General features: G+C 42.4%; 1 protein-coding gene across 1 annotated transcript in view; it reads left to right on the forward strand.

Annotated features, from left to right (window-relative positions):
• The window catches only part of mad1l1 (mitotic arrest deficient 1 like 1), a 70,989-nt gene that overhangs the window by 5,195 nt on the left and 38,856 nt on the right, over positions 1-26,938 (forward strand). The window contains exons 10-15 of the mRNA XM_085784442.1: positions 4,624-4,710; positions 5,376-5,520; positions 11,313-11,453; positions 12,926-12,982; positions 14,346-14,437; positions 14,660-14,750. Of these exons, the coding sequence (XP_085640568.1) occupies positions 4,624-4,710; positions 5,376-5,520; positions 11,313-11,453; positions 12,926-12,982; positions 14,346-14,437; positions 14,660-14,750 (613 nt within the window). The remainder of the gene's footprint in view (positions 1-4,623; positions 4,711-5,375; positions 5,521-11,312; positions 11,454-12,925; positions 12,983-14,345; positions 14,438-14,659; positions 14,751-26,938) is intronic.

A 26,938-nucleotide genomic window follows, 5' to 3' on the forward strand; every position in this document is an offset into this window, starting at 1 on the left:
AGTGGCAGGATTTTCTCTACGATTAACTCCGTCTGTGATGTAAACAGAATGTTAAATAGAAAACATCCACACGGCACATCTGATTTGTCCCTGCGTGTGTGTGTGTGTGTGTGTTAACACCTGACTGCAGGGCACAAAGAAAAAGGTGGACACGCTTTAAATTGCAAAATGAAATCTTTCCTTCATGCAAAGCTTCATTTCAGTGTCATGTTCTATGTGATGGGACCTGACGGTGTTTGTGAAATCCACAGTTAATTAAAGACCCCGGGAGAAATCACAGGGACGTGATACACAACACTCTGGTTTGGTTGTCCATCACTTCTCTGAGTGTTTAAAGGGATAGTTCAACATTTTGGCAAATTGGCCCATTGCCATAATCCCTATAGTCATAGCAGTAGTTTTGTTACCTTTAATTGTCGATGTAAGCTCAGCAGCGGTTTTGCATGAATTTCCCTCTAAAACAACTCTGTCTCGTAACGTTCTGTTATTATCTCATAGCGTGGTGAATGTGCAGGTCACAACTTGTCCACCAGAGCATTTTGGAGTTGTTGGATTGTGTTTCATGAGTTTGATGAGGGAAACCAAGAAATCCCATTAGCCTCCGTAGCGTAGCTCTGAGCAGCTCACGGTTCTGCTCTGCCATTCTAAAAATACCTTGCACCGACAATTAAAGGTAAAGAACCTACTGCTATGACTATAGGGATTATGTCAATGGGCCAATTTGCCAAAATGTTGAACTATCCCTTTAAGTCTGGGCGGCTGTTCTCCTGGGTAGATGTTGTTGTTAAAGTCTGAAATCCTTTAAAGTCAGGTGTTCACACTGCCTGGGAAACAAAAAACTGTTTTACACTTAAAACGGCAAACGGGCCAACTGAATGAAAAGTAAAGATTAAGCTTGTCGCATATCAAAGTCCTTGAAGGCATTTTTTTTTTTCCGGTTAATAAATGTCCAAGTTAATTTCCAGGTGGTTCAAGATGTTTTTTCTTTCTCTCTGGCAAAGAACTGTGATCCAGAGGTAAACAGAGTAAGAGCAGGCCGTTCACCTTCACTGCACTCAGTGAAAATGAGTATTAATGCAGATTTGTGCATTAGTGGGACACTGATTGCCTTAAAGGCTGTTAAGCTGTCATTATCTTCTCAGGTATATAATTGTTAAAGTTTTTTATGAGGAAAGTTTTTTAAAGAATGATGAAATAAATCAAACAGAGTATGAAGTTATATGATCATTATGGTTTCTTCATCATGGTGGAAAGAAAATGGATGAGACTGCTGCAGTGACAGAATTATAATATCATCGGTAAGGCAACAGCGACTGAATTGATGTTGATGCCAAAACAAAACTGCCCGTTTGGGGGTGTTTCTTATTCTGTCATGGAATATGAAATATCGGGACTACAGTGTTTTTGCACACGGGTATGTGTGTGTGTCTGTGTGTGTGTTTATGTTATTGATCAGTTAATTCTGCCGAGCAGGGAGTCGTTTCTCATTACTACAAGGCGCTGTATTCTTAATACATTGTTTTGCTCCAGCGGGCGACGTTTAGAAACTTTTTCTGTCACTAGATGTTTTGGGCTGGTCATGAGTGTTGGGAGAAGAATATGTAGTGGAGCGGTTGTTAATGAGGAGTAAAACACTGTGGTGCTGTTTGGAGAGGAGTTTGTCTTCAGACGTTAGCCCCGTCCTTCAACAGTCCATGTCGCTGCCTGCTGGAGGAGACCAGCCTCACAGCCGCTGCCTGGATTTGCCAGCAGCACTTGGCTGGATGCTGGTGTTTATTTCTCTGTTTTCACAGTCTGATAACATTGAGCCTGCTCATGTCTGTTTCTGTGTAGTTGACAATTGAAAATTGTCAGAAACAGAATGAAAATATTTCTTTCTGAAATTAGGCTTCTTTGAAGGGACAGTATGTGGAGACATTTTCCTTTTCACCAAAGCTAAAGACAAGAATTGGACTGTTTGCTACACGTGTGTCTCAGGTTTTTCTCTGTGTATATGGAGCTAAATGGGATCATGTTAGCTGGTTATTATTACAGTGTGTTTGGAAAAACAGTGTAATAATGGTTTCATGCAGTTAATTTTTGGTATTTTCAAACCTGACCTGCTCACAAATCTCTCAAGTTTTGAAAGAGAAGGGACTGAATATAAAATGGGGATGCACGATAACTATGGTACATAAATACACAGATAAGTCTATTACTGTGTGCGAAAACACCAAAATAATAAGAATGATTTGACTTAACCTTTTATTTGTAAGGATTTGCTGTTTTTCTCAGTGACATATCATTCAACACCAAATATCTTTGGTTTTTTGACAAGTGAATGGAAAAATTTGGAAATGTGATGAACTGTGATGAACAATTTTCTGACTTTTTGTGACATTTTATAATCAGTCAAATGATTTAAAAATAATTAATAATGAACCGATGATTGATACATAGATTATTATTTTGTAGCTACTTTAGTATCTACAAGTTTTGCAAACAAAATTGTCATCACAAAAAAACACATCTCTCTCATTGACTGTGAGAAACCAAACGGAGCAGCTCTTCCACACAGCAAGCAGCACTTCATTATCAGCATGGTTACAGGCATAAACCTGGCGGGGGAAATTAAAATAGACATTGATTTAATACTATACGTTATAAGTCACCACATTCATGGGAAACCAAGTTAGACATTGTCTTTAAATTGGCAAAGGTTTGAGCTGTGTGTGTCTGTGGACAGCCCCTGATGCATACGAACATTAACATCATAACGTAGCCTGAGTTTCACTCTGAGATGATTGTGGATGTCAAGTCTCAAAAAGAAAACACAATCTCCTCGTGTCTGAAAAGCAAACAGCAGTAAGAGTGGAGTTGTGCGTTTAGTTTTCTGAGTGGCCTCCTTTTTATTCGTTTGTTTCCCAAAGTTGAACACACACACACACACCACTTTGACAACAAGGCCCTGGACTGTGCTCCTCTACTCACTGAAGTGTGTGCTGAAAACTGCACCAACCCTGACAGTGTGTTTACTCTTAACAGGGTCACACTTGAAGACTTGTTCATGACATCTCGTCCAGTAATTTACACCCGCAGAGTCCCACTGTTTGCAGCATCAAGTCCAGTCCATCGTCTACGCAAAAACACAAACTCCCTTCCCCCCAAAAAAACAAAAAACCCAACTAAACGCCGACAGAAGAGCAGCCTCTCACAGCAGCTCAGGCGGAGGCTAATCCCTCTGTGCTCGGGGCAATGTGGAATTACCTACTTTGAGTAGCACAGTGATTCCATCGTATGATTCATGAACTCATATTTTAGTCATAAGATTATTTCCATACCTGAGAGGCACCACCTGGCTCAAAGGAAGCGGCGATAAATCCACGCCGGACAACTTTCAAACGGGCATTCTCTGGTTTTCCAACCTTGACGTTAACCTTGACTGCTCAGCGCTTTTCCCTCCGTACACCTAATTTGTCACACCACTCACTTATTAGACTGTCAAAGCACCAGGTCGGCTCTCAGGTTACCGCCGCCGACCGTCTAGCGGCGAAAGCTCAGGTTTGATCACATAAAGGGATAGTTCAACATTTTGGCAAATTCACCTATTGCCATGATCCCTATAGTCATAGCGGTAGGTTCATTACCTTTAATTATCGGTGCATGTTGTTTTGAGATCTGCGGGGCAGTTGTGACCTGCACATTCACCATGCTATGAAATAATCATGTTTAATTATGTAACATTACGACACATGAAGCAAATACTCTGAACTAGTTGTGCTTTTTAAATCACTCCGCCCAGCAGCCGTGTCGAGAATGTAGTTCCGGCTGCATTTGCCTCGAAATGTTTATTATTATTTTATGATTATTTCATTGCGTGGTGAATGTGCAGGTCACAACTTGTCCACCAGAGCGTTGAGGAGTTGTTGGATTGTGTATTTGATGAGTTTGATGAGGGACAGGGGACCTGTACCGTTCACCTCCATTGTGTTCACTGAGCAGCTCACGTCTCTGCCCCGCCGATCTCAAAACAACATGCACCGATAATTAAAGGTAATGAACCTACTGCTATGACTATAGGGATTATGGCAATAGGAGAATTTGCCAAAAATGTTGAACTATCCCTTTAAATTTTCCCTTGGAAGCATCAAACTAACTAACCCCATGATGTTTCCTGCATCAGCTCTCAGGTGTGTGGTTCTAGCTGCTAGGTAGGTGGCAGCAGAAGTCTTTCAGACTCACGGCTGCACACACACAGGGTTTTACAGTTTGGAGGTCATGTTGTGCGTTTCCGCCTCTGAGTCTGTGCTGTGCGACCGTTTGTGTTGAGGCCTTCCCATTGTGTGTTTGTGCTCATTGTAATCTGTCAATCTCTCCCATGGAGTGAGTTTGTTTTGTGGAGCCGCGGCCAGTATTTAGCCCACTATCCTCCTCTCATCTCTCCCTCTGCTGCTCCTGTCGTTTTATTTCCCAGCTCCCCACTGGCCGAGTAACAAAAGAATATGTAAACGCTGTCGTTTTCATCTATTCTTCATCCTTTTTGCTTTCGCAGTCGTATCGATTTTTTTTATTCTGCTATGCAAGTGTGTGTGTGTGGACATATGTGTGTGTATGCTAACTGCTCTGTGCTATGTCTGTCTGTAGGAAACCAGAGGATCTGTCCAGGGAGGTGATTCAGATCCAGCAGAGAGAAATTGCTCTGAAAGAGCAGAACTACACACTCAACAGCCGGTAACACACACTCCCTCTCTTTCTCACAATCCCCCCTCCCTCTCTCTCTCTCTCTGCCTTCAAACCTTTTTTCTCTCACTCCGTCTGCCTTCATGCCTCTTTCCCCCCATGTATCTATTAGAGCGTATCTCTGAGAAGTCCTTAATTGTCACAAAGTTAATTAAACTGGTCCTGATTCTGATAGCACTCCTGACAGTAACCACTGGTGTGTGAGCGAGAGAGTGTGAGAGAGAGATTGTGAGTGAGAGAGAGGGAACTCACTAATTAAACTCGTCCTGTTTAGGCAGAGGTGATGTCTATAAGGAGGCGAGCGGCGCTTGCTCTGGTGTATTCATGCTGCAGCTCAGCCCTGCTAAGAAAGCTTTCATTAGCCAACGAGCGTCTCTCTTCTGCCGAGCGTATGGAGCTCATTATGAAATATTACAAACGGCAGAAGGGGGGGTGGGTGGGGGAGGCAGAGGGTGAGGTGAAGGGAGCTTGTGGAGTAATTATTGTCCTCAAGATTAATAATTGTCCTATTGATCAGACCTGGCACAAAAACGCTTCTGCAAAAAAACATTTCTGGACAGTTGTGTGGGAAGCGCTCGGTGTTGTTATTCAAAACTGATTTGTCTGAACACTCGGTGCTAATCGGCTCGTTTTCCGTTGTTTTCCTGGTCTTCCAGCGTGCGGGGCGTGGAGCGCTCGCAGGCCGAGCTCCGGGCCGAGACGTCCCAGCAGCGGAGCAAGACCCTGGAGGAGCAGAAGAAGAGGGAGACGCAGGAAGCTCTGGTCCGACGACTGCAGAAGAGAGTGCTGCTGCTGACAAAGGTGCCCGAACGCTGACGACACCACACTCACACACAGGGATGGGCACCTTTCACGTTTGAATCGATACGGTACCGATACTTGGTACCTGTTTTCAGTACTTTTTGTGTGTATGTGTGGTAATTAAAGTTATTTTGTCAAAACAAATAGTCAAAAAACATCACAACTCCTCAGCCTTTAAGAGTATTTTATGTTTTAGGGATGGTAAATGATTTTCGAATAATCAAATAGTCATTCAATGAAAAAAAATTGAATAGTTCATCTTGTCTGAAAAAATGTAAATGTTCTCTTTTTACTCTGGCAGAATGAGAAACATGTAAAGACTCTGGCTGCAGCCATCGGAAAGTTCTGTGTGAAACTCTGTAGGTTAAATACAAAAACAATTGAAACGCAGCACAAATTCTGCAAGGTGACGACTTTGATGAGAACCGGGGAATATTCACGTATTGACAAGAGGAGACTTTGTCCTCGTTTAGATGTGTTCTCATTACATGAGGAGGACTAACTTAAACGGTACTGTTGCGACGAGAAGCGGTACCAATATTTTACGGTACCGATTCTCATAACAGTCCGTTTCATTTTTAAATGACGGCTGTTTTTCAGTCAGGGATTTAAAACGACGGGCTGGCGGTAGCCTACTGCTCTTTTGGTAGCGCTGCTCATTTCAAATGACGGACGAGAGCAAAAGAGAGAGTGAGTGTAAGAGGTACAGTATAGTATAATATTTGCATCAGACAGACCCTCCCATAGACCAGCCTATCCACTCTCACTGACGCACGTGACTTGAAGGTGCGTTCAGGTACTAAATGTGGCACCGTTTGACTTCACGTAAATCGATACTCGGTCCTTAGGTGAGAATTTGGTCGGTACCAATAAAAGTACCGGATCCGGTACCCGCCATCCCTACTCACACACACAAACACACACCAGCAGCTGTTGTCGCCTCCACCAGTCGTCTCTCTCTCCCTGTGAACATTGAAAGAGCCTAGTAGATGTCTGCATCTCAAGGCCCAGCGCTGCATTCCTAATCTCCCTTTACCCTCGTCTGTCTCCCTCTGTTTGGTCGATGGACGTCATGTGACTGCTCTATCTGTCCGTCTTGACCCCCCCAGACTCCCCCTCTCCCTCCACTCTCTGCAGTTCTGGACTAGACCTTCCTGCGCTATTGATTTCTCAGTGTGTGTAATTCCCTAGGTCAACAAGCTCAGTCTCTTAGTACACAAATCACAAACACACAAACGCACACACGCGCACACGCACACGCACACACACACACACACACACACACTGAGCCGCCACCATAACTAAGCAGAGCTAAAGGCCTGATGGAAATATGACTGTTTTGGCAGAGAACCCACTCAACCATTTGCACCCCACCAAGCTTTCAGTGGGTGGGAATAATGGTCCGTTGTAGTTGCTGTTGAATTCTCTGTTTTTTGTGTTTAAACTACTCTCTTTTATTCAGGAACGATTTTTCTGAACATATTGTTTCTGAACAGCAAGTTAGACAAACCTAACCCCCCACTCAGAGCTGATATTAGTGATCAGGTGCTGATGCAGCGTGATGAAAATCAAAATCGGCACACTGAGATGACGTCACTGTGACTTTTAATCAAGAGACAACTATATATGTTTGGCTTGTGGCTTGTTTACTCTGTTAAATTGTATTTTCATTTTTAAATGTTAAGCTAAGTTATAGCCTGGCTACATGAGCTGTTTACTGACCAGTTGGAAAAAAAAAAAAAGTTTTGAGTTCAACATCAAACATCTTCAAAGCAACGGCAATGTCGATCTGGTCTTGTCATTTATCGACAGCAGCTCACACTGAAAACCTGGAGCTGCTCAGAGGACGTGTTTAGAAAGACACTTCTCTATCAATCTACCAGCTGTTCGACAGGAAACTGCATTCAGTCAGTGTGTTCATTTTGTACGTGTGCAACTTAGAAAACTAGAGTATCCTAATACAATAGATGTGATGGAGTCCGAGTTTTTCTTGTATTGATCAGCTATAATTGTTTGAGCGCTAAGATAAACAGATCTCCACATTTCTCTTCTGCTCAAGGGAATTAATATACTGTTTCTGTAAAGAAACAAAAAATCTGTGTCACTTCTGAGTGTGTTTGGCAGCAGACACCCTGTCGTCCGCCCTGTGTGATCCTATTTTGTGGTTGTCTCGCTGTGTTCTGGGCTGCTGCATCTGGTCAGTCGGTGCCATTTGCACAGTTTAGTATTAGCCAGGAGTCGGGCAGGGTCAGGCGCTATACCAACACGCTGACGACCGGAGCAGCTCGCCGCTCTGCATCCAAACTGCTCATCAGAACCCAGTGGGTGACGTCACGGTGGCTCCATCCATCTTTATTTACAGTCTGTAATGCATTCATACTTTATGGTCTGAACCACTGTGAAACACTGAGCTGTGAATCATCACAGCCGCCCTCTCTCTCTCTTTCTCTCTCCATTCACTCTCTTGCTCTCTTGTTGAGCTGCAGGAGGAGGGGCCAACTTTGAACAGTGTGTTTACAGAAGACAGCAACCAACAAATCCTGAAAATATTATTACACCTATACAAATAAGACGCCTTCAACTGCCTTGCTCAGCTGCACCTTGACAGCAGTTGGAGGGGAGAGTGTATTTTATTATATACAGACACACACACACACTGCAGGTTTCTCCAGCCTCCTCAGGAATGAATCCATCCGTCTCTGCTGTAAGACTCCTTCTTCCTCCTCCTTCTGCTGCTGTTTGGATGTTTTGTTTCTGATACACTTTAGTGGGACACACGCGCTGATCCATTAGAGGCCCAGTCACCTCTTCATGCATTAGATAAAAACAGTTGACATAAAAGCAATTTAAAAAAAAACAAAAAAAAAGAAGAAGATGATGAAAACGGTAATGATAGTTTTATCAATCTGTCCTCCTGCTCCCTGATTGTTTGTGTGTGTGTTTTTTTTTTTAAATGAGAGTTTTTATCGGAGACGAGAGGACAGATTTTTGATTTAGATTGAGTGAATTTCATTGCACAGTAATAGACAGTAAATAGCCAAAGGGCCTGCTGTTTAGGAAAGGTAGCACACACACACACACACACACCACACACTCATACTGACACACACTGACCTCTAAACGTGTTTGTACCTCTCTCTGTTTGTACTTCTGTCTTCCTGACGTGCCTTTCTTCTTCTCGTCTCCTTTTAACGGTTCTCACAGGGTCTACGCATTAGGCAGTTGTGTAATGTCGTGTGACAACTGACGCCGCTTCAATGCCAAAACAAATAAACTGGAATTAAGTAAGATTTAGCATTTAGTAGGGTTTTTTTTTTTTTTAAGAAACTCAGCTCAGTCATCTTAAAATGGATTATGTTGGTTTGGATCTGGCTAATCACAGACTGAATCTGATTAGGGTAATCATGGTTAGTTTAATCTGACAGCCCATTATTCATAGACCTGTACGTCCGGGAATTACAAGGTGCTATTGAGCCATTGTAAAAACAGACAGTGAACATTAAAGGGATAATTCAACATTTTGGCAAATTGGCCCATTGCCATAATCTCTGTAGTCATAGCAGTAGGTTCATTACCTTTAATTGTCGGTGCAGGTTTCCGGCAAGCAGTCTCTGCATTTGAAAACAACTCTGTCTCGTAACGTTACGTTATTATCTCATAACGTGGTGGATGTGCAGGTCACAACTTGTCCACCAGAGCGTTTTGGAGTTGTTGGATTGTGTATTTGATGAGTTTGATGGAGGAAACCAAGAAATCCCATGAGCCTCCGTAGCGTAGCTCTGAGCAGCTCGCGGCTATGCTCCGCCGTTCTAAAAACAGCTTGCACCGACAATTAAAGGTAACGAACCTACTCTTAAAACTATAGGGATTATGGCAATGGGCCAATTGGCCAAAATGTTGAACTATCCCTTTAAATCAACAGTCGTCCACAGTGGTATTTACATATTTCTGGTATCTGTCACCTGACTTGAACCTGAATGTCTTGTCTTACCCTGTTAATTAGCCCTGTTAATAATAGACTCTTGAGCTTTTAATGACCTTCAAAAATTCAAGGATGCTCCTCCTCTAAGTAGCCTGTTTGTTTGTCAGGTGTTTATTAAAAGCCTGATTGCCACGAAATGCCGCCCGCCTCACTTCATAATACATAATAGTGGATCAGTGCAGTGCAGTGAAGGGAAGGGAGGGTGGGTGCATCCTTTTAACTGTCCTGACAGTGACAGTGAATGCGCGTTGATAAATGGGTTTTTAAACAGATTGTTCTTCATCTTGTCACCTGGCAACTAGAGCAGCTTTTCAAACCTAACACATGAATTAAACTTGGTAATTAATAATTACTGGTTAAAAGGTTCTAATGTGATTTAGACAGAAAAAAAAAGTTTTAGCTTCCCTGTGTTTTTACATGAATTTGTCACTTTTATGAGTTCGTGCAGATTAGTTTGATCAAGTTGAGATAAAGCTTCGACACCAGAAAAAAAAAAGTCACATGATTCAGGGGCATTTACATAATTATAATGTTCGTGGCGTGCAGAGTCGGCTGCCATTTGCTGTTTTCTTGCTCCGTCACCCTCAATCCAACACACATGTCTGACTTTCCTTTAGATGTTTGTTTGTTATTTGGGAAACTGTTCCAAGCCATGCATGTTTTTGTGTGTGTGTGTGTGTCTGTGTGTGTGAGAATGAACACTCACACGTCAAGCACAGAGACACGGACTGACAGAGACTCGTGTGCTATTTGGAGACGGCGTGTCAGCCTGAGTGACACTTGTGAAGATGTTGGCTTTAAGAGGTTCTGATCCTCTCTTGGCCAAGAGAAACAACCACTTGGTGTGTTGATTTACTGGACAGAGAGTGAGCAGCAGCGTCGAGGGCACGTCGCCGTCTTTTCTTTTCATTCCAGTGTTACGAAGGAGAAAAATGTGAATTTTTAAAGGATCCCATCTCAGAGAAGAGAGATGAAACGGCATGATGTTATATTGCTTTGTTTGCAAAGACATTGCTCTGTCATGACTCACTGATTTAATGTTTTGATTTATTCTTTATTCTTCGTCTACAGAGATGTTTGTCTTTGATTTGATTATTACATGAGGAGAGAAATGCAAATGAGCATGACCAGAACCCTGAGCCTCTCTTGTCGCAGCTCGGATGTGAAACGCACAGCTGCCTCATACTTTGTTCCTCATTTACAAAGGCATTTTGCCTGTCATATTACCAACACCAAACAGCCGTACATAAGTAACACGGGAGAAATCCGAAAAAACATCAAAGAGCTTTAAACCTTCCTAATTTAGTCACGTACATAAACACAGACATTACACATCTGATGGCGCAAAATTCTGTAATGTCATGACTTCCTTCTTTCTCCATTGCATTTAAATGTGCATATGCACATGTATGTGTATAGGGCTGGATTTTCATTTGGTATGGTTATGTTAAAGGGATAGTTCAACATTTTGGTAAATTGGCCCATTGCCATAATCCCTATGTAAACAACTCTGTCTCGTACGTTCTGTTATTATCTCATAGCGTGGTGAATGTGCAGGTCACAACTTGTCCACCAGAGCGTTTTGGAGTTGTTGGATTGTGTATTTGATGAGTTTGATGAGGGAAACCAAGAAATCCCATTAGCCTCTGTAGCGTAGCTCTCAGCAGCTCACGGCTCTGCTCCGCCGTTCCAAATATAATTTACACCGACAATTAAAGGCAACAAACCTACTGCTAAGACTATAGGGATTATGGCAATGGGCCAATTTACCAAAATGTTGAACTATCCCTTTAATGTGTGTGTGTTACAGGAGCGTGATGGGATGCGAGCTATACTGGAGTCCTACGACAACGAGCTGGCGCCAACCGAATACTCTCCTCAACTCAGCAAGCGGCTCAGAGAAGCAGAGGACATACTGCAGAAGACACAGAGCCACAATGCAGAGATGGAGGTAGTGCACATATATACCTGTATTTATAGCAGCCTCTTATGTCCTCTATAGAGCGATTCGGAGAACGTTTTGTGTATGCCGCCATCTTGCGGCGGCGCCATTGCTGCGGTGACATGTGTCAGTCATAGTAAACTGATTCTCTATGACAGCATCATAAATAGGCTGCATTTGTGATGTTTAGTGCCCCCCAGTAACTGATTAAGGTATCTTACATGAATACCAATATTCATTTAGTAATTAATCATTTGTTTGAGCGATTAGCAGGAAAGATTAGAGTAACAGGGAGATAAGAGACTGTATCATAAACGATATAACATACCGGTACGTTATGCGTGCTGACGTTAGCAAGCCAGCAGCGGGATATTTAATCATGTGGACAGGCTACATGAATAAGATTATAAAAACAACAACAACTTTTGCTTTGTTTTAGATATTCAAGAATATTTTATTGACCAGCTGGCCTCCGATGATCAGAAAAAACGTCAATTACAGGTCTCTGATTTATGGTCAAAATTACCTGAGCTCCGGATGGGTCGGACATATTTTACACCGGCTTTTAGACGACCATGATCACATCATATTGAAGGGATCAGTGAGACATTCACAGACTGTCCACACGATGTGAAGGTAACGGTGAGAAGGGAGGGTAACTAGCCAGGTTGTACAGGTCAGCTGTGACTGCATCGCTGGCGGCTGCTGCTGCTGCTGCTGCTGTTGACACGCTGTACGTAACGTTACGGTCTAAACACGGACACTCCTCCTGAAGTAAGGGGCTGTGTTTTGCTGATATTAGAGCAGTCGAGGACGGCACATGTCCTCCCAGCCTTCCTGGACATGTTCGCAGAAGAGAAAGGGAAGAGAAAAGGTCCACTTGCATTCAAATGCCCGCTTCGCGCACAGAGCCAACAGCTGCCTGACTGTGAGTTGTCACCGCAGTAATGGCGGCCGTTCGATTTCCGGTGACGTCGCCGAATCGCTCTATATACACAACAGATTTCAAACTTTGCCCTCAATATACCCAAATGTATTGTTATGAAAATACTCTTGAATTCAATTACATTTCTAATTGAATTTAAAGTTGTCGGCCGGTTTAGTGTGCATGTTGTCGGCTGGTACTTTGCACATAGCTAATGACACTGCAAATGTGTGACGCTCAGCTGCTCCCTGTCCACACAATCAGTGTTCTTAATTAGTGGGCAAGTTAAAACTGATGGAGTGATAAAAGTGCTGCAGTGGCTCACGGGGGAATCGTGAGCAACACTGGAGTTAAAAAGAAAAAAAAGAAGAAGAAAGCTGTTCGGCCGGCCGGTGTGTCAGTGTTTCAGATCCTGAATGAACTGCAGTCTTTGGTTAATGTATGGCTGTGCCTGCTGCTGCTCTGTGTGTCAATACTGTGAATCAGGAAGGAAAGGACAGAAATTCATTTTTCTTCTCTAACTTCCCCCCTTCTTTTGTCTCGTCTGTCATCTCAGGCCCAGCTGTCCAAAGCCCAAGAAGAGACCGGAGCGCTCAAACTGCAGCTACAAACAGTTAGTAAACACTTACACTAACACACAAACTCCCACGCATGGTGTTGGTAGAGCTTCTGTCTGTGTCATACGGAAGAATCGATGCAGCGTGTTGGACGTATTTGACCATAAACCCCAAAAAACAACAAACAAGAGTGCGAAAATTTAAATATATTAATTCTGTGGGGCCATTAGTGACATCAAAACAGTCACACACATTGTAACTCATCCATTAACATTAAAGGTGCTACATGTTAAGTTTTGCCACCATTAGCATTAACAGATGTTCACTTAGTAGTCGCGAAGAGTTCAGCATCAAGAGTTTTACTCGCTAAGAGCGCTGGAAAGTTTTTGCTTAAGTAAACTTTTTCTTTGCTTCTATTTCTATCACATCTTTTCTTTTACTCAAGTTTGCAGTCTCAAGTACCTTTTTAGTTGCGCCTGTTATCTCAGCAGATGTGCTGTTCCTCACTGTGAGTCATAGATGCTTTAATGCCTCTGTGTTGGTCCTGCAACCCTTTTCAAAGGGGCAGTCTTATTTAGGAGCTACAGTGAACATGTATTTGAGTCCTCAAGTGACATTAATGGGGACAGAGTGTTTAAACTATCATTTCCAGGTTACAATATCAAGATAATGTGGCCTGTGAGTGACATTAAATAGTAAAAATGAAATAAAATAGAAGAAATTATATGTGAAATGTATTGAAAAGACACAAAACAATTGACACATTTCAAAATATGACATAAAACCAGGATAAAACAAAGAGTTGACAGGCGTGACCAGGCCCCTTAAAACATTTTCTGTGACTCTGTTTTTATGTCTTCACCACTCGTTCGACGATCTCTCCCCTTTTCATGGCTCCTTGTTGCCAGGGAGACATCAACATAGCCATGGCAATGAGTATTGACGTGTGAAATCCACCTGTCTGGTATAGCAGTAATTACTTATTCGTCTTGGGAAGACTGGGAGTGAGGATGAGCCGAGAGACGGACAGATGCAGTCAGACAGAGAGGCAAATGGGTGTGCAAATGGAAATGAGGGATAATTGCAGAGAGGAGAACGAGATCAGAGAGAAAAGTAACCAAGACACAGGCGGACTAAAAACAAGGACTAGAGGGAGGGGGGAAGAAAGAAAAAACCAAAAAAAAACAAGGGCACTGTGAAATAGAAATGGGAAAATGAGTCAGTGTAATGGTGTATAAAGGATATATCTGTTTGTCTGGATATCTGTCCCGAAAAGATAGCAGCGCACTGGAAGAGAGTCCTCAGGATTTATCTGCAGGCAAAAAGGGTTTTTGCCAGGCACATGGCCAAAAGGTGGGCCGGGCCGGCCGCCATTCATGCAACAGGCCCATCGTCTTCTTTTCTTTTTGTTTGTCCCAGGTGGAGCTGGAGATGGAGGCTCTGAAGAAGCAGCAGGCCTCAGCAGCTGACGGCAGCTTTTCAGCCACCAAGGAAGAAGTCAGCATACTCAGGTAGTTTAGCGCACACATCACAAAAACCCTGGCACATGAAAGATTCATGTCTCTACCCGGGGTGGATTAACGCAGCCGGCCCCTCACATGAGGAGGAACGGCCATAACCTCTCAAGGGATTAACCTATGGAGTCAACAATATGCGTAGTGGCTGTTTTACGTGGTGGTGGGTATTAATTACAAACAAGTGAGTGTGTGTGCATGTTTTTTTTTCTTTTCCAGGCAGAAAATTGAAGATTTGGAGGCAGAGCGTCTGCGTTTGGAGGAGCAGAACAACGTCCTGGAGATGAGACTGGAGAGACACAACCTACAGGTGAGACGGCGAAAATTTCCCTCCGACTGTTTCCTGTGATGGATTCACTCGTCTGGCACAAAGGAACCAATTTAATAACCCTAAGGGCAGAGGAGCCTCGTCTGTATGACGGCGCTAGATTGATTCACACAAAACACTTCCCATTTCTGACAGTTTTTCAAACACAATTGGACCCAGGTGTGACTCCAGCGCCAGCGTCCAATAGAAAACTTGTAGAAACCTGTGGCTGATTTAAAGTCCTCCTTTTTATTTGTTGAAGGGATTAGGATGGACAGAACAGTTTGGGCGAGGACAGCGGCGTAATAAATGTAGTACCCTTTTCAGGCGTTGGCTCCGTATATGTGTGTGTGTGTGTGTGTGTGAACGCGTGTGTGTGTGTTTCATCTCAGTCAGGTCCTCTAACTCCCCTGACTCATACTGTGCCAAACTAAGTCTAGCAGGGCGCTTTAATGAAATGTGTGTGGGCAAGCGTGTTGGTTCCATTTAGCTGTGGGGTGAATGAAATCCATGTGCTCTCAAGCATGACCGCCACTTTTAAGGCAATTGACAACCCAGTGCGGAGGTGTGTGTGTGTGTGTGTGTGTGCACGCAGGTTTCAAGGTTGCACGGTCAATGGATCAGGTCAGTTCTTAGGAGTTAATTTTTATGACTCCTCCGTGGTCTAATGCACACCAAGAGACCTCTACATCAGGCCCGGGCGGCGGAGATGAGCGACTGAACAGGGAAGCATTTGTGAGGAGAAATGAATGAGCTGAGCGAACGGGCCTGAGCGACTTACAGAACCGAAAGCTCCGATAAATTGACAGTAGGATTTTCATTATATCAACTTGCGCTTTACATTCCTGTGGCAGAAGCCGTCATTTCCACCCTGTCTTTATATTTAGATCATACTGACTAGTGTGACTGTCAACCACTCAGATTACCAGTGTAATGAGACTGCGCTCCGCGGACTCGGGCTCAATCATCCTCACCAGCGCTCCTGTCAGGAGGCACTCCTGGGAAATTCAGATTTTCCAACCTCTGTACTTCAAATCTAACGTGTATTTACAGTTGACATTTTTACCTCTAAATCACCTCGTCATGTATAACAGCAACTCAATTCAAGCATATTCTTGACAATAACTTCAGTCCAATGTACTGCAGGGGTGTAAATCACAAGTTACAATACGATATTTTATCTCAACTCAACTTTATTTATATAGCACTTTAAAACAACCGTAGTTGAAAACAAAGTACTGTACATAGAGACATAAAACAATTAAAGGCAATAAAATAAATAAAACAGACAGTAGAGTAGTTGTTTCATTGTTTTTAAAAGCAATTAGAAACAATAAAACAATAAATAAAAGCAAACCGTAAAACACTAAAACAAGAGCAGAGTCTCATGCAGAGTTGAAAGCCAGGGAGTAAAAATCGATTCAATGGACAACAATTCGATATTTGTAGATATCACACAAGTCAGTGATCAATATGTGACAATATATATATGATTTCAATCACTTTCATTCCTGATTAAACCACAAAAAGCAACTAAATATCATATCAATATTTCTACACTGCTGAATTATTCCCGAGAGGGACGACAGTAGATGACCTTTTTTTCTAGCTGCTTAGGCTGGAAACAGATGGGGAAAACCAGGGGATTTTCAAAATAAAAGCGCCCAACAAATATGTATCAATTTCTGATCAATGTTTTCATGTAGGATCAGTGCTATTGACTGGTTGATCATTGAATCGATGTATCGTTACACCCCTAGTTCAGTGTTGGTCTTTATCCTGGATGGTGAAGTCAGGTCAGTAGGTTATCCAGCTTTCTTTGATTTTTACAACTGCAAGATTTCGCAACATAGTTTTATTTGCAGAATTATCTAACTCTCTATTTACTCCAAACATTCATTGTTGGTGACAGCAGAAACATAAACACATTATGTCCTATTCACCGCATCTTTCTTCCACCAGAACAGTAAATGTAACGACTTTTATAAATGAGTTAACTAGTATAACCATTTATCATTTATAGATGGAGTGAAACAAAACATAGACTTGACAACATTATTGCTTTGTAGGTGAAAATGGAGACAAAGTAGATTGGAGAAGAATATTCTTGACGATCAAGTTTTATTGAATTTTCTTTTTTTGGGAAGGGATTTCCATTATAGTAAAGAGATTTGTCTGACAAGGCCATTGCTGAAAGCCCACGGTGTTCAATCCTGTCTCATTATTAACAACAATAATGTTAATTGCAGACAGGATTTCAGAACCTGTCAAGAGCCGTGTTGTGTCTTATTTTAAGCAGCCCCTCTGTGGTTTGGACCCCGTGTTCCTTCTGCTGAGACATGACATGATCATCATGTCCTCGTAAAAAAACACAGTGGAGTTGAGGTTAGCTTGTAAAACATGAGACTCAGGAGTTTTATACGAGTCCATGCTCCACAACCTCTCCTCTGGTTTGGCTCCGTTTTTTTTTTTTATTCGTTGCACTGCGGACCAGAACAGCTGCACTGATGGACTTAATACTGCTGTGCTTTGTCTTTGTGCTCTCGCTGTCATGTCAGTGTCTAGACAGAGATAATTGTAGCCGTTGCAAGGGGGTTGCATCAACGTTAGCTCTCTGTTGTGCATGTGCTGATGTGGCCATAGCAACATTATGTTTGGACATAATTCCCAGTTAGAAAAAAAAGAGACATAGTGCTGTTGACAGTTTAACCTGAGTAGGTCACATTTGTTGTCCAGGTAAGGTGCTGTGTTGTTGTGGTAGAGATGTAACATTCATTTCATGTGCAATTTGACCTAAATACGGCTTTTAATCAAGTATTTTTGTGTATTATTAGTCTTGAAATCCTGAAAACAATTTCAGTAATGAAATCATCTGAAGACACGACTAAATGTTTAAAGCAATCAACCCCCCGGGGCTGAGGCAATGTTGACATCTTTTTATTTTTTTTGTCTTTCCAGTATTGAGAATGAAAATATAAACCTCATACTGAGAATGAGATTTATTTTGGCACCGTGGCAAATGATGCCACAAATGATATTTTAATTTTTTTTGTTGGATATTTTTGCTCTTCATAACGTTGGTCAGATTTACAGCTGTTGAAACCTAAGACGACACGACAGAACAACAACCCCCTCGTGACAAGAACTTGCACCACTTTGATTACCAATTTCCTTGAAGGAACCTTGTCTATACTGTGCGAACACAAAAGTGATCAATATTTTCAACCAGATGTCAGACCAGATGTTTTTTTGGGATGTATTGTGCACATTAGATGCTGCACAGGACAACCTGGTTGCATTTAAAAGCAGCTGCAACACGAGTGTAGAGAGAGAGTACAGTAATGATGGGACTGGATTTTGATCTGCCTTACTTTAGCCAATACAATCCATTAAATTATCCCTGGGCCGGGGGCCTGATACCGATCTCTTCTATTGGCTAGTTGCGACATCTCCTCCACTATCCACTAATGATATGACTTTTTTCAAATAAAGTAACCAGATATCTTTTATAATGAGAATATTTTACCATATAAGGAAACACACACTCCTCTTCTTTTCCCCTGTACTTCTTTTTTTGTCACTTTTATTGAGTTATATACATGTGGCTTAGGCCCAAACTGTGTAAAGCTGAAGAGGATCTCGGTTAAGCTCAGGTTGATCTTGATATCAGCTGATGGATGGGGCAGGAAGGAAGTGTCTCTGTGTTGTTGATGTCTTCTACACCATCAGGCTTAAACATTTTTTTTTTCGTATTGAACTCCTGCGAGCGTTCTCTTATCACCACGAAGCTTGTGTCTCAGCGTTGTGAATATATGATCGACTGAGCTGAGCCTCCATACTGTGCGTCTTCACATCGCATCCCACGTCTGCCATATAAGGAGTTTTGTGCATTGGTGGGAAGAGTAAAAAATTGATAACAGCTTTCTGACTTTTGAGCAGAAGAGATGATGGCTGCGCCGCTCGCTTTTTTATCCCGTAAATCAGTGAAATGACTCAGGACGTCTGAGGCGAGTGCCTCATCCCCCTCTAGACTGCTCAGTGTAAGATGCAATTTGAGAGAGAAATGTCAGTAATGACAGTTATTGTGCAAGACGTTTGATTAAACAGGATTTTTCTTTTTGCTTCCAAAAGGACGGTTTCTTCCTGCATTTTTTTTTCCTGGAAAATACTTAGTGGAATATTCAAATCATCTCTTTTATACCTGTAAAAAGTTATAATCTGTTCTTCAGTATATAAATCACATCTGCTCCCTTTTGGCTGTATCAGGTAGAAAACCCATCAGGCTTGTGCAGGGCAAACGGCAACAAGCACATGTGAGTCCAATTACCAGCTGAAAGACTCCAGAAAGGTCACAACAGTGCTGGGTTCATACAGGTGAGATGGTCCAGTGTGACAGTCTAGTCTGAGGAGGAAGAGGATGACGGGTTTCACATTCCAGTTGTTCCTGAGGGAGTCTTCATCTCAGCTCTGGGCTCCATGTTGAAAAGACGAGACACTACAGTAAGAGGGAGGGAGGAGGAGGAGGAGGAGGAGGAGACCGAGGAGCTCAGTGATCCATGGTCCAAGATGCTGCTCCTCTGCAGACCTTTGCCTTCATGCTCTCTGGGCACGACCTCACCCTCCGCTCACGTAACCACAGTCGTCCCCGAGGCTCAGGTCTCTGTAGGAGAGAGTTACCAGAGATTCTGGAGCTAATACCACATGGTGAGAAAAGCAAGCTCTTCATCTCTACCAGCTGCTCCTCTACCTCAGTCAGCTTGTTAGGGAGAAGGAAGTCAACTCAGCAGTCCATCCAAAATGAGGCCTTCTCCACATTTCTTGTTAATTCTCAAAGTTTTCCATAAAAACGGCACTGAAATGTCTGTGTACCAGGGCTGTCCTTGACTAAGAATTTTCATAGTTGAATCTGATTCGTCAGGTTTTGCCTTTAGTCAACTAATCGTGTTGTTTCCCCCCCCCTCTCATTCATTCATGATCTCATTTGCATCTTCTTCCAAATAAACAAATTTACTTCTGCAGTTGCCATAAGATTACAATAACTGATATGATAACTAATCTGTTTTTGGCGCTGTAACGCTGCCACACAAATACACCGAAAATGGAGGAGAAGTGGAAAGCTGGTGCGCTGTGTACAAATACCAAACATTATAACTTGACTAAACACAAGAACATTGACTGGAGGTCGTGCCAGTCCAAACATATTGATTACTGGCGATTTAAAGAGGAACTATGCAGGATTTTTACCTGAACTCTGCTACATTTTTACCTTGATGAAACAGCTTCAGAATAATAGTGATGGTTAAATAAATGAATTGTAACTTGTTACAGGGAGAATTGAGGCTCTCTGCCTTTCACCTAGCCTCTCTTGTCTGAACCAACTTTGCAAGATCAGAGCCTCCGACCCCGGTGTCCCAGCTCTCGTCTCTGCTGCACATCATATATGATAAATACCGTTACCCACCGCTCCATGGATTGATTTTTCACCGGCTTCGTTGAAAGCAAATGCACATGGAGGAGAGGAGGGTTAGCAAAACAGACAAGAGACCAGATTTGTATAGTTCCCCTTTAATGGGTGCGTTTCAGGCGCTGTGACATCAACCTTTAAAACAAACAAACAAGTTTTGGTTGTCTATAACCATGCATTTTGAATTTAACCCACCCTGTTTTAGCCTCCTAAAACACAGTTTACATGCGAATGAAACACCAAAACATTATAATACTTTTGCAGATACTCTCAAACCCGTATTCGTGTGCACCGTCCCTTAGTCTTTTGTCTCTGACCTTTTTGTTCATTTGGGGATTCAGCATCACAGTGTCAGCGAAACCAACTGAAGACATGAACCTGAGGCTGCTCAGCAGAGAAATGCTGTAACTTATCTTTGCTGTTGGCTCCTCTGGCCACAGTGACATGTTGGTGATATTTAAGGCCTGCGCCTGTTTGCAGTTTACACCAGGGAACTCGAAGGTAACCTTGACGCCTTGTTTTCCCTGCTTTTTGTCCCAGATGTGATCAGCCCACGTCGGCCTGCCTCTTCTCACTGCAGCTCAAAATAACAACGCATCCTAGTCCTTAGTTGAGCTTAGATACACTTGTGCTTTGCATGTGTATCTAAGCTTAACTGCGGATCTTTCTCAGATATGTGTATCCTGAACTAAGCTGTATAGGGATAAGCACATTACCAAACAAAACTTTCTCAGTGCAGAGTGGATGTTGTTTCTCTTCAGCTACCACTCTTGATCTGCCTGGGCTGTTTATTTGATTCCCTCTCATCAAACTGTTCCCACTGCAGGAAAAAAAAAACACACATTAAACTACTCAACTTAATCCATAGTAGTTTATTGTCTTATGAACAGAGGTGCCCTGAGTCGTCTGTTTAGAAGCTGCCCTGTGTTCATTGTAGCCTCCTCATCCCAGATCAGGCCTCAGTTTGTATTTGCTGTAAATATTTTATAATGGACATGGCACTGCTGTTGTTATCAGTGTTTGCTTTATTGATCGTCGTACACAGCTTGATGCACTTTTGCCATAGGAAAGTCCACAGAGGGATATATGGACCCAATATGAAGACAAAGGTGTTTTGAGACTGCAACTATTACTGTATTATTGCTATTTATATATATTTTTAAAAGATGCATAGATTTTTGAGATTGTGAATTCATTTTTGCGTTTGCTGCTCACAGCATACATAATAGAAAATATGAGCGCTCTAGGGATGACCAGTCTAGGTTTGATAACAGAAGACATGGTTGTAATTGGAAAACTGTAGACGTCTACTGGTGGTCTACACAAAGGCAGCAACTAAACACAAATATGAAATAATTATTTCAGATCTAAACATTGAAATAAAGGGAAATATTTGTGATTGAACATATTTTTTTAGAGGAATAGGAGAGAGACTGTTCAAGGCAATGGATCATCTTCTAATGAAGTAGGGCATTTCTGGGTTTTCATGAATCCAAGGATAGATGGTAAGAAATGTAATATTGATTCTTAAGAGCAAGGTGAGTGTTTGTTTTTATTTTTTTCCTTTGAAACATATCTGTAAATTGTTATGAATTTAACAAAGGGCTACATTTCTTCACGTGAAGCGCTGGACCTCGACAGTCGATAGTTAGATCCATAGACCTTGCTGCCTGCTACAGAGCTAGGCTTACTGCTACCCCGTAGTAATGTTTTTCACCTCAGCCGTGTCGGGCATGAATCGACACACAGCCCAGAGATGAATATCAAAATCTGTACGGCCATGCATGCATGCGGTGCCATTATGTGATTGTAATTTGGATGAACTGGTCCTTTAAATGCATCTGTGGTTCCTTCAGGACAGATCTTAAGGAGAGAGGCTGAAAGAAGCCAACCAAGAAAATGAGCCGTGGTCTGTTGTTGATAATAATAACAATGCCTCAGTGAGAGAGGCCTCTCCTCCGTCTCTCCTCCGTCCGTCCGTTCAGCCTCCCTCTATCGGTTCATGTGGTTTTTAAGGGTGTGCGCGTGTGCGTTTTGTCTTCATTATCTCCTGATAGTGCCCCTCTGCTCCCGCACTCATGCACACTCGCTCACCGATGCTGTGTCACCTGCTCCATCAGTGACTCACGTCTCCCCTGTGGTCAGTGCTGTGTTGAGTATATAAATGGATGTTTCAGAGCGATTTGTTCAGCTGAGTTAAAAACAGACATTGTTCCCTGGACTTAGACCCTACCCGCCCCCACCCCCTTCTCCCCCTCCGCTTTCTCTCTGTTTTTTTTTTTACACTGTCCCTCTATCTCGCTCTACCCCCCCTCCACCCTCTCTCTTTCTCATGTTCTTGATCTCTTGCTCTGTTGCTCTCCTCCTCTGCCTCATGCTCTCTTTAAAAACAGCCTCTGCTCCCTGGCATTAGATGTGTTGTTATTGTTGTTCTATGAATAAGAGATTCGTAGCCTCGGGCACTTAAAATGGCACTCCACCTTGCTGCACTGTAAATACTGTGTTGAATAGTATGCTCCATATACGCACACACACACACACACTCACACACACTAACACAAAATAGGCCAACTAAAACAATGTAATATTAAGCAGTTTGCTTACATCCACTTTGAAACCCGGGCAATTTGGCTGTTCTCTGTTGTTGCAGCAGTCAACTGAATTATAATTTATAACCACATAGTGCACCGCTTCCTCTTGTGGCATGCAGACATACATATGCAGCCAAAGCTAATTATTACTTTGCTCCATTTTATCGGAGAAAATCTTTAGATTTCATGTTTTATATTTCAGTGGATCTGGATCTTATATATTTCTCTTCCTTTTGTACCATTGTTTCCTGCAAGTGCGGTAAAATAGATGGAGAGTAGGAATTGTTAAGATCTTAACAGGAGTTAAGGGAGTTAACCATACTGAATAATATAGACAAATGAACAGAATTAATTTTCTTATGTAGGCTTTAGTAGCAAACTGCAAAAACCAAGTCTGTATGTTTGTATGGTTTGGTTTTTACTCCATCATGCATACAGACACCTGGGGCAACGACGCATCAAAAATAAGCTACTGGGGTCACAAACTGTGCATTTCTGCATTTGTATACGCTGGACTTCTGACAGTTTTCTCGTGGTTTATTTATTTTCCGCCTTTTGATGTGACAGGGACAGTGAGAGTTGACAGGGAAGCTGTGGAGAGAGAGAAAGAGAGGATGACGTGCACACAACACAATGACCACGAGTTGGACTCAAACCCGTGGCTGCTGCAGCGAGGACTGAGCCACCAGGACGCCCAAACTGCTTGTGTTTTTTTTTTTAACCTTACATAGCTAAAGATTTGTTGCACAGGCGGAAACGAGCGTAACCAGAGATTTGAACATGTAGTTCTCTAAAAAGCAGGGAGCGCTGCTGCACCCCCACCTCCTCCTCCACAGAGAGGATTTATAAAGGTGAAAATACAATCATCGACTCAAGTCTTACTCAGAAACAGAGCTGCTGAGATAAAAGGCACAAGATAAATGTTATGTAGCAATAATAAATTGGAAATCTCTTCTTAATTTTCCCAGTACAGAGAGCAGAACCGATAATGTCGGAGCTTATCGACGATCTAGTCTTTAATCATTTAGCACCTGGACCTGGTTAGCGCTCAGAGTCTGTTCCCATCCCTAACAAGGATATGGCCCTTTTCCATATTATATCCTTTTCGGTTCAATTATTGATGAGGGTTCAACCAGCGTAATGAATATTATGCTACTTCTTGGCTCGCTGTGAAAATGATGTGCTTTAATGTCAAAGAGAAACGCACTTTCTTTGTTTTTTGCCATTGAGCAGTCAATTAAATCTCTGCCCCTCGGCTCAGTCCAGGCATCCCCAAAAAAAAAAAAGTGAAATGTGAGTTCCACGGCCAAATCATTCTCATTTTCGTTCGCTTGACCTAATTTTAAGGAAGTGTGTTTGAAAGAGTTTTTCACTGTTTGACAGAATGTAGCTGTTGGCTGCATTTTGAGGACCTTCCTTCTCTTTTTTGTACGTGTGTGTGCATATATGTGTGTGTGTGTGTGTGCACCGGGTTTACAGCTCTAATCTACATATCTGTCTCACACTATCTGGCTCTCGTTCCCATTTTCTCTCGCTGTTTACCACAGCGCACACATACAGACGCATCCTTGAATAAACTCGCCATACGCTGATGTAGAACTTCAAAAGATCTACGCAGGAAGAAAATAAACCAGGACTTTTATGTGGCTGTGACGTGTGTGTGTGTGTGTGTTTGCGCAGTCCAGTTGAAATGGTTTGATATAAATATACACATCCTCTGCTTCTCATTTTTGGAAACCTCAATCCCTCTGTTCCTTTTAAATTATACAAAGCGTTATTTATAAGCGTGTGAGGCTTTTTTTTCCTTCCACCCTCCGTCCATGTTGCCTTTTTTCCCCATACGCTGAAGGCAACGATCGCCCGTCCACCCTTTTTTGTTTTCTCTGTGTTCCTCTCTATGTCCTTCACCATTTCCCATCTTCATATCCCCTTTCTCCTCCTCCTCCTCCTCCTCCTCCGCCTCTTGCCCCCCGCCCCCACGCCTGTAGTTTATTTGGCAACCGTCGCTTGGGGGCATATGGAATCTAATTTAGCCAGTAATCAAGAGCTCAGATTGGTGTGTATATGTGCATGCCTGCCTGCGTGTGTGTTTGTGTGCTTTCCTGTGTGTTGGTGTTCCTGTTTGTGTGTGTACAGTATGTGTCTTCCTATATTGGCATTAAGCTAAGATAGACTCTTCTCATTTACTGAAACCTTAGAGTCTGAGGCAAACAAAGGAACAAAAGAAGGAAATCATGTTTTCAGGAAACGACATTCTCATTTCTGTTTCAGTATTAGCTTCCAATTTTCTTTTCGTTGCCAACATCCATCTGTATTTACCACTTATTATATGTTATGTAATTCTTGTGTCAGGCTGCTGGATACATACACTGCTGCTGTGAATCTTGTTGGGCTATCATAACAGCATCGATATAATGAAACATTTATTAAAATATTTCTCTTTCCAGTCTTTTTCATTATCGACTTCAGTTTATAAAATATTCAGTAAAACTGTAATTGTTTGCATTTGATACAGCAATATATATATAGGATTCGTTCTTTACATGTTTCCAACAGCTAACGAATGATTTCGTTGCTTCGAGCAAAGTGAAATTATTTATGTTGGTTTGGAAAGAGAGTTTCCACTTGTCAGTCCTGCTCTGACAGATCCGTTTACATCAGAGAACAAGAAAAAAGCTTTGTTCAGTGATCTATGTGCTGCGTACAGTGCATCAGTGCGAAGAGAGAGCACACTGGGAAATAAAGCAGGTAGGCAGTTTGATGCTCATAACTCCACTGTATTACCCCGTAGCCTCTGCAGAGAAGATTTTTGGCAGAGCAGTCACCGCAGTCACAGGTTACACAGAAAATAAATATCTTTAGATACAGAAAGTGGAAAATGAAGCTGTTTGTTTGAACTCCCACTCTTCGCCGTCTCCTACGCAAGCGTTTAGCCGCAGACCTGCTTCGTCCAGGGGCTCATGGCATCACTGTTTATAGCACAGTAACTATGAATGCTAATGCACTAAGTGATTCTTAAAGGGATAGTTCAACATTGTGGCAAATTAGCCCATTGACATAATCCCTATAGTTTTAGGAGTAGTTTCGTTACATTCAATTGTCGGTGCAAGCTGTTTTTAGAATGGCGGAGCAGAGCCGTGAGCTGCTCAGAGCTATGGATTTCTTGGTTTCCCTCATCAAATACACAATCCAACAACTCCAAAACGCTCTCGCGGACAAGTTGTGACCTGCACATTCACCACGCTATGAGATAATAATGGAACGTTTTGAGACGGAGTTGTTTTCGAGGCAAATTCATGCAAAATCGTCGGGGGCAGTTTTTCGGCAAGCAGTCTCTGCATTTACCTCTAAAAAAAACTCTGTTTTATAACGTTCTGTTATTATCTCATGGCGTGGTGAATGTGCAGGTCACAGCTTGTCCACCAGAGTGTTTTGGAGTTGTTGGATTGTGTATTGGATGAGTTTGATGAGGGAAACTAAGAAATCCCATTAGCCTCCGTAGCGTACTGTAGCTCTGAGCAGCTCGCGGCTCTGCTCCGCCGTTCTAAAAATAGCTTGCACCGACAAATAAAGGTAATGAACCTACTCCTAAAACTATAGGGATTATGGCAATGGGCCAATTTGCCAAAATGTTGCACTATCCCTTTAAGGTTGTTGAGAGTCCAGATGTTTTAGATGTTAGAAAACAGTGCAGTGGACAACAAAATGAAAACAGATCAGGCTTATAAATCATCCTGAACATGAAGGATGTGACTTGTTTGTATCTTTTGTTTGTCTTCACTGTGTCATCTCTGTCATTTGCCTTTGAAAGAGAAGTAAATCTTGTCTTATGTAAATACAGTTAACAACACTCCTGTTTAATCCTCATACGTTCATGTGACAGCCAACAGCCTCTGTGTTGTATTGGTGATGATGATGATAGTGGTGGACTAACGGTGACATTTTCATTTATTTAATCTTTATTTATCCAGGAAAAAGATCCATAGAGATTAACAGCCTCTTTTCCAAGGATGTCCTGGACAAGATGAGCTGCAGCACAGTATACGCACGAATACAAACAATTAATTGCAATCGTCAAAACAACTCCAGCAATGAACATCTCACTCCAACGGACACGCACACAGCTGCGACGTCGA

The sequence above is a fragment of the Trachurus japonicus genome, chromosome 1 (assembly GCF_045865225.1).
Source record: "Trachurus japonicus isolate A0001 chromosome 1, Traja_1.0".
NCBI lineage: Eukaryota > Metazoa > Chordata > Actinopteri > Carangiformes > Carangidae > Trachurus > Trachurus japonicus.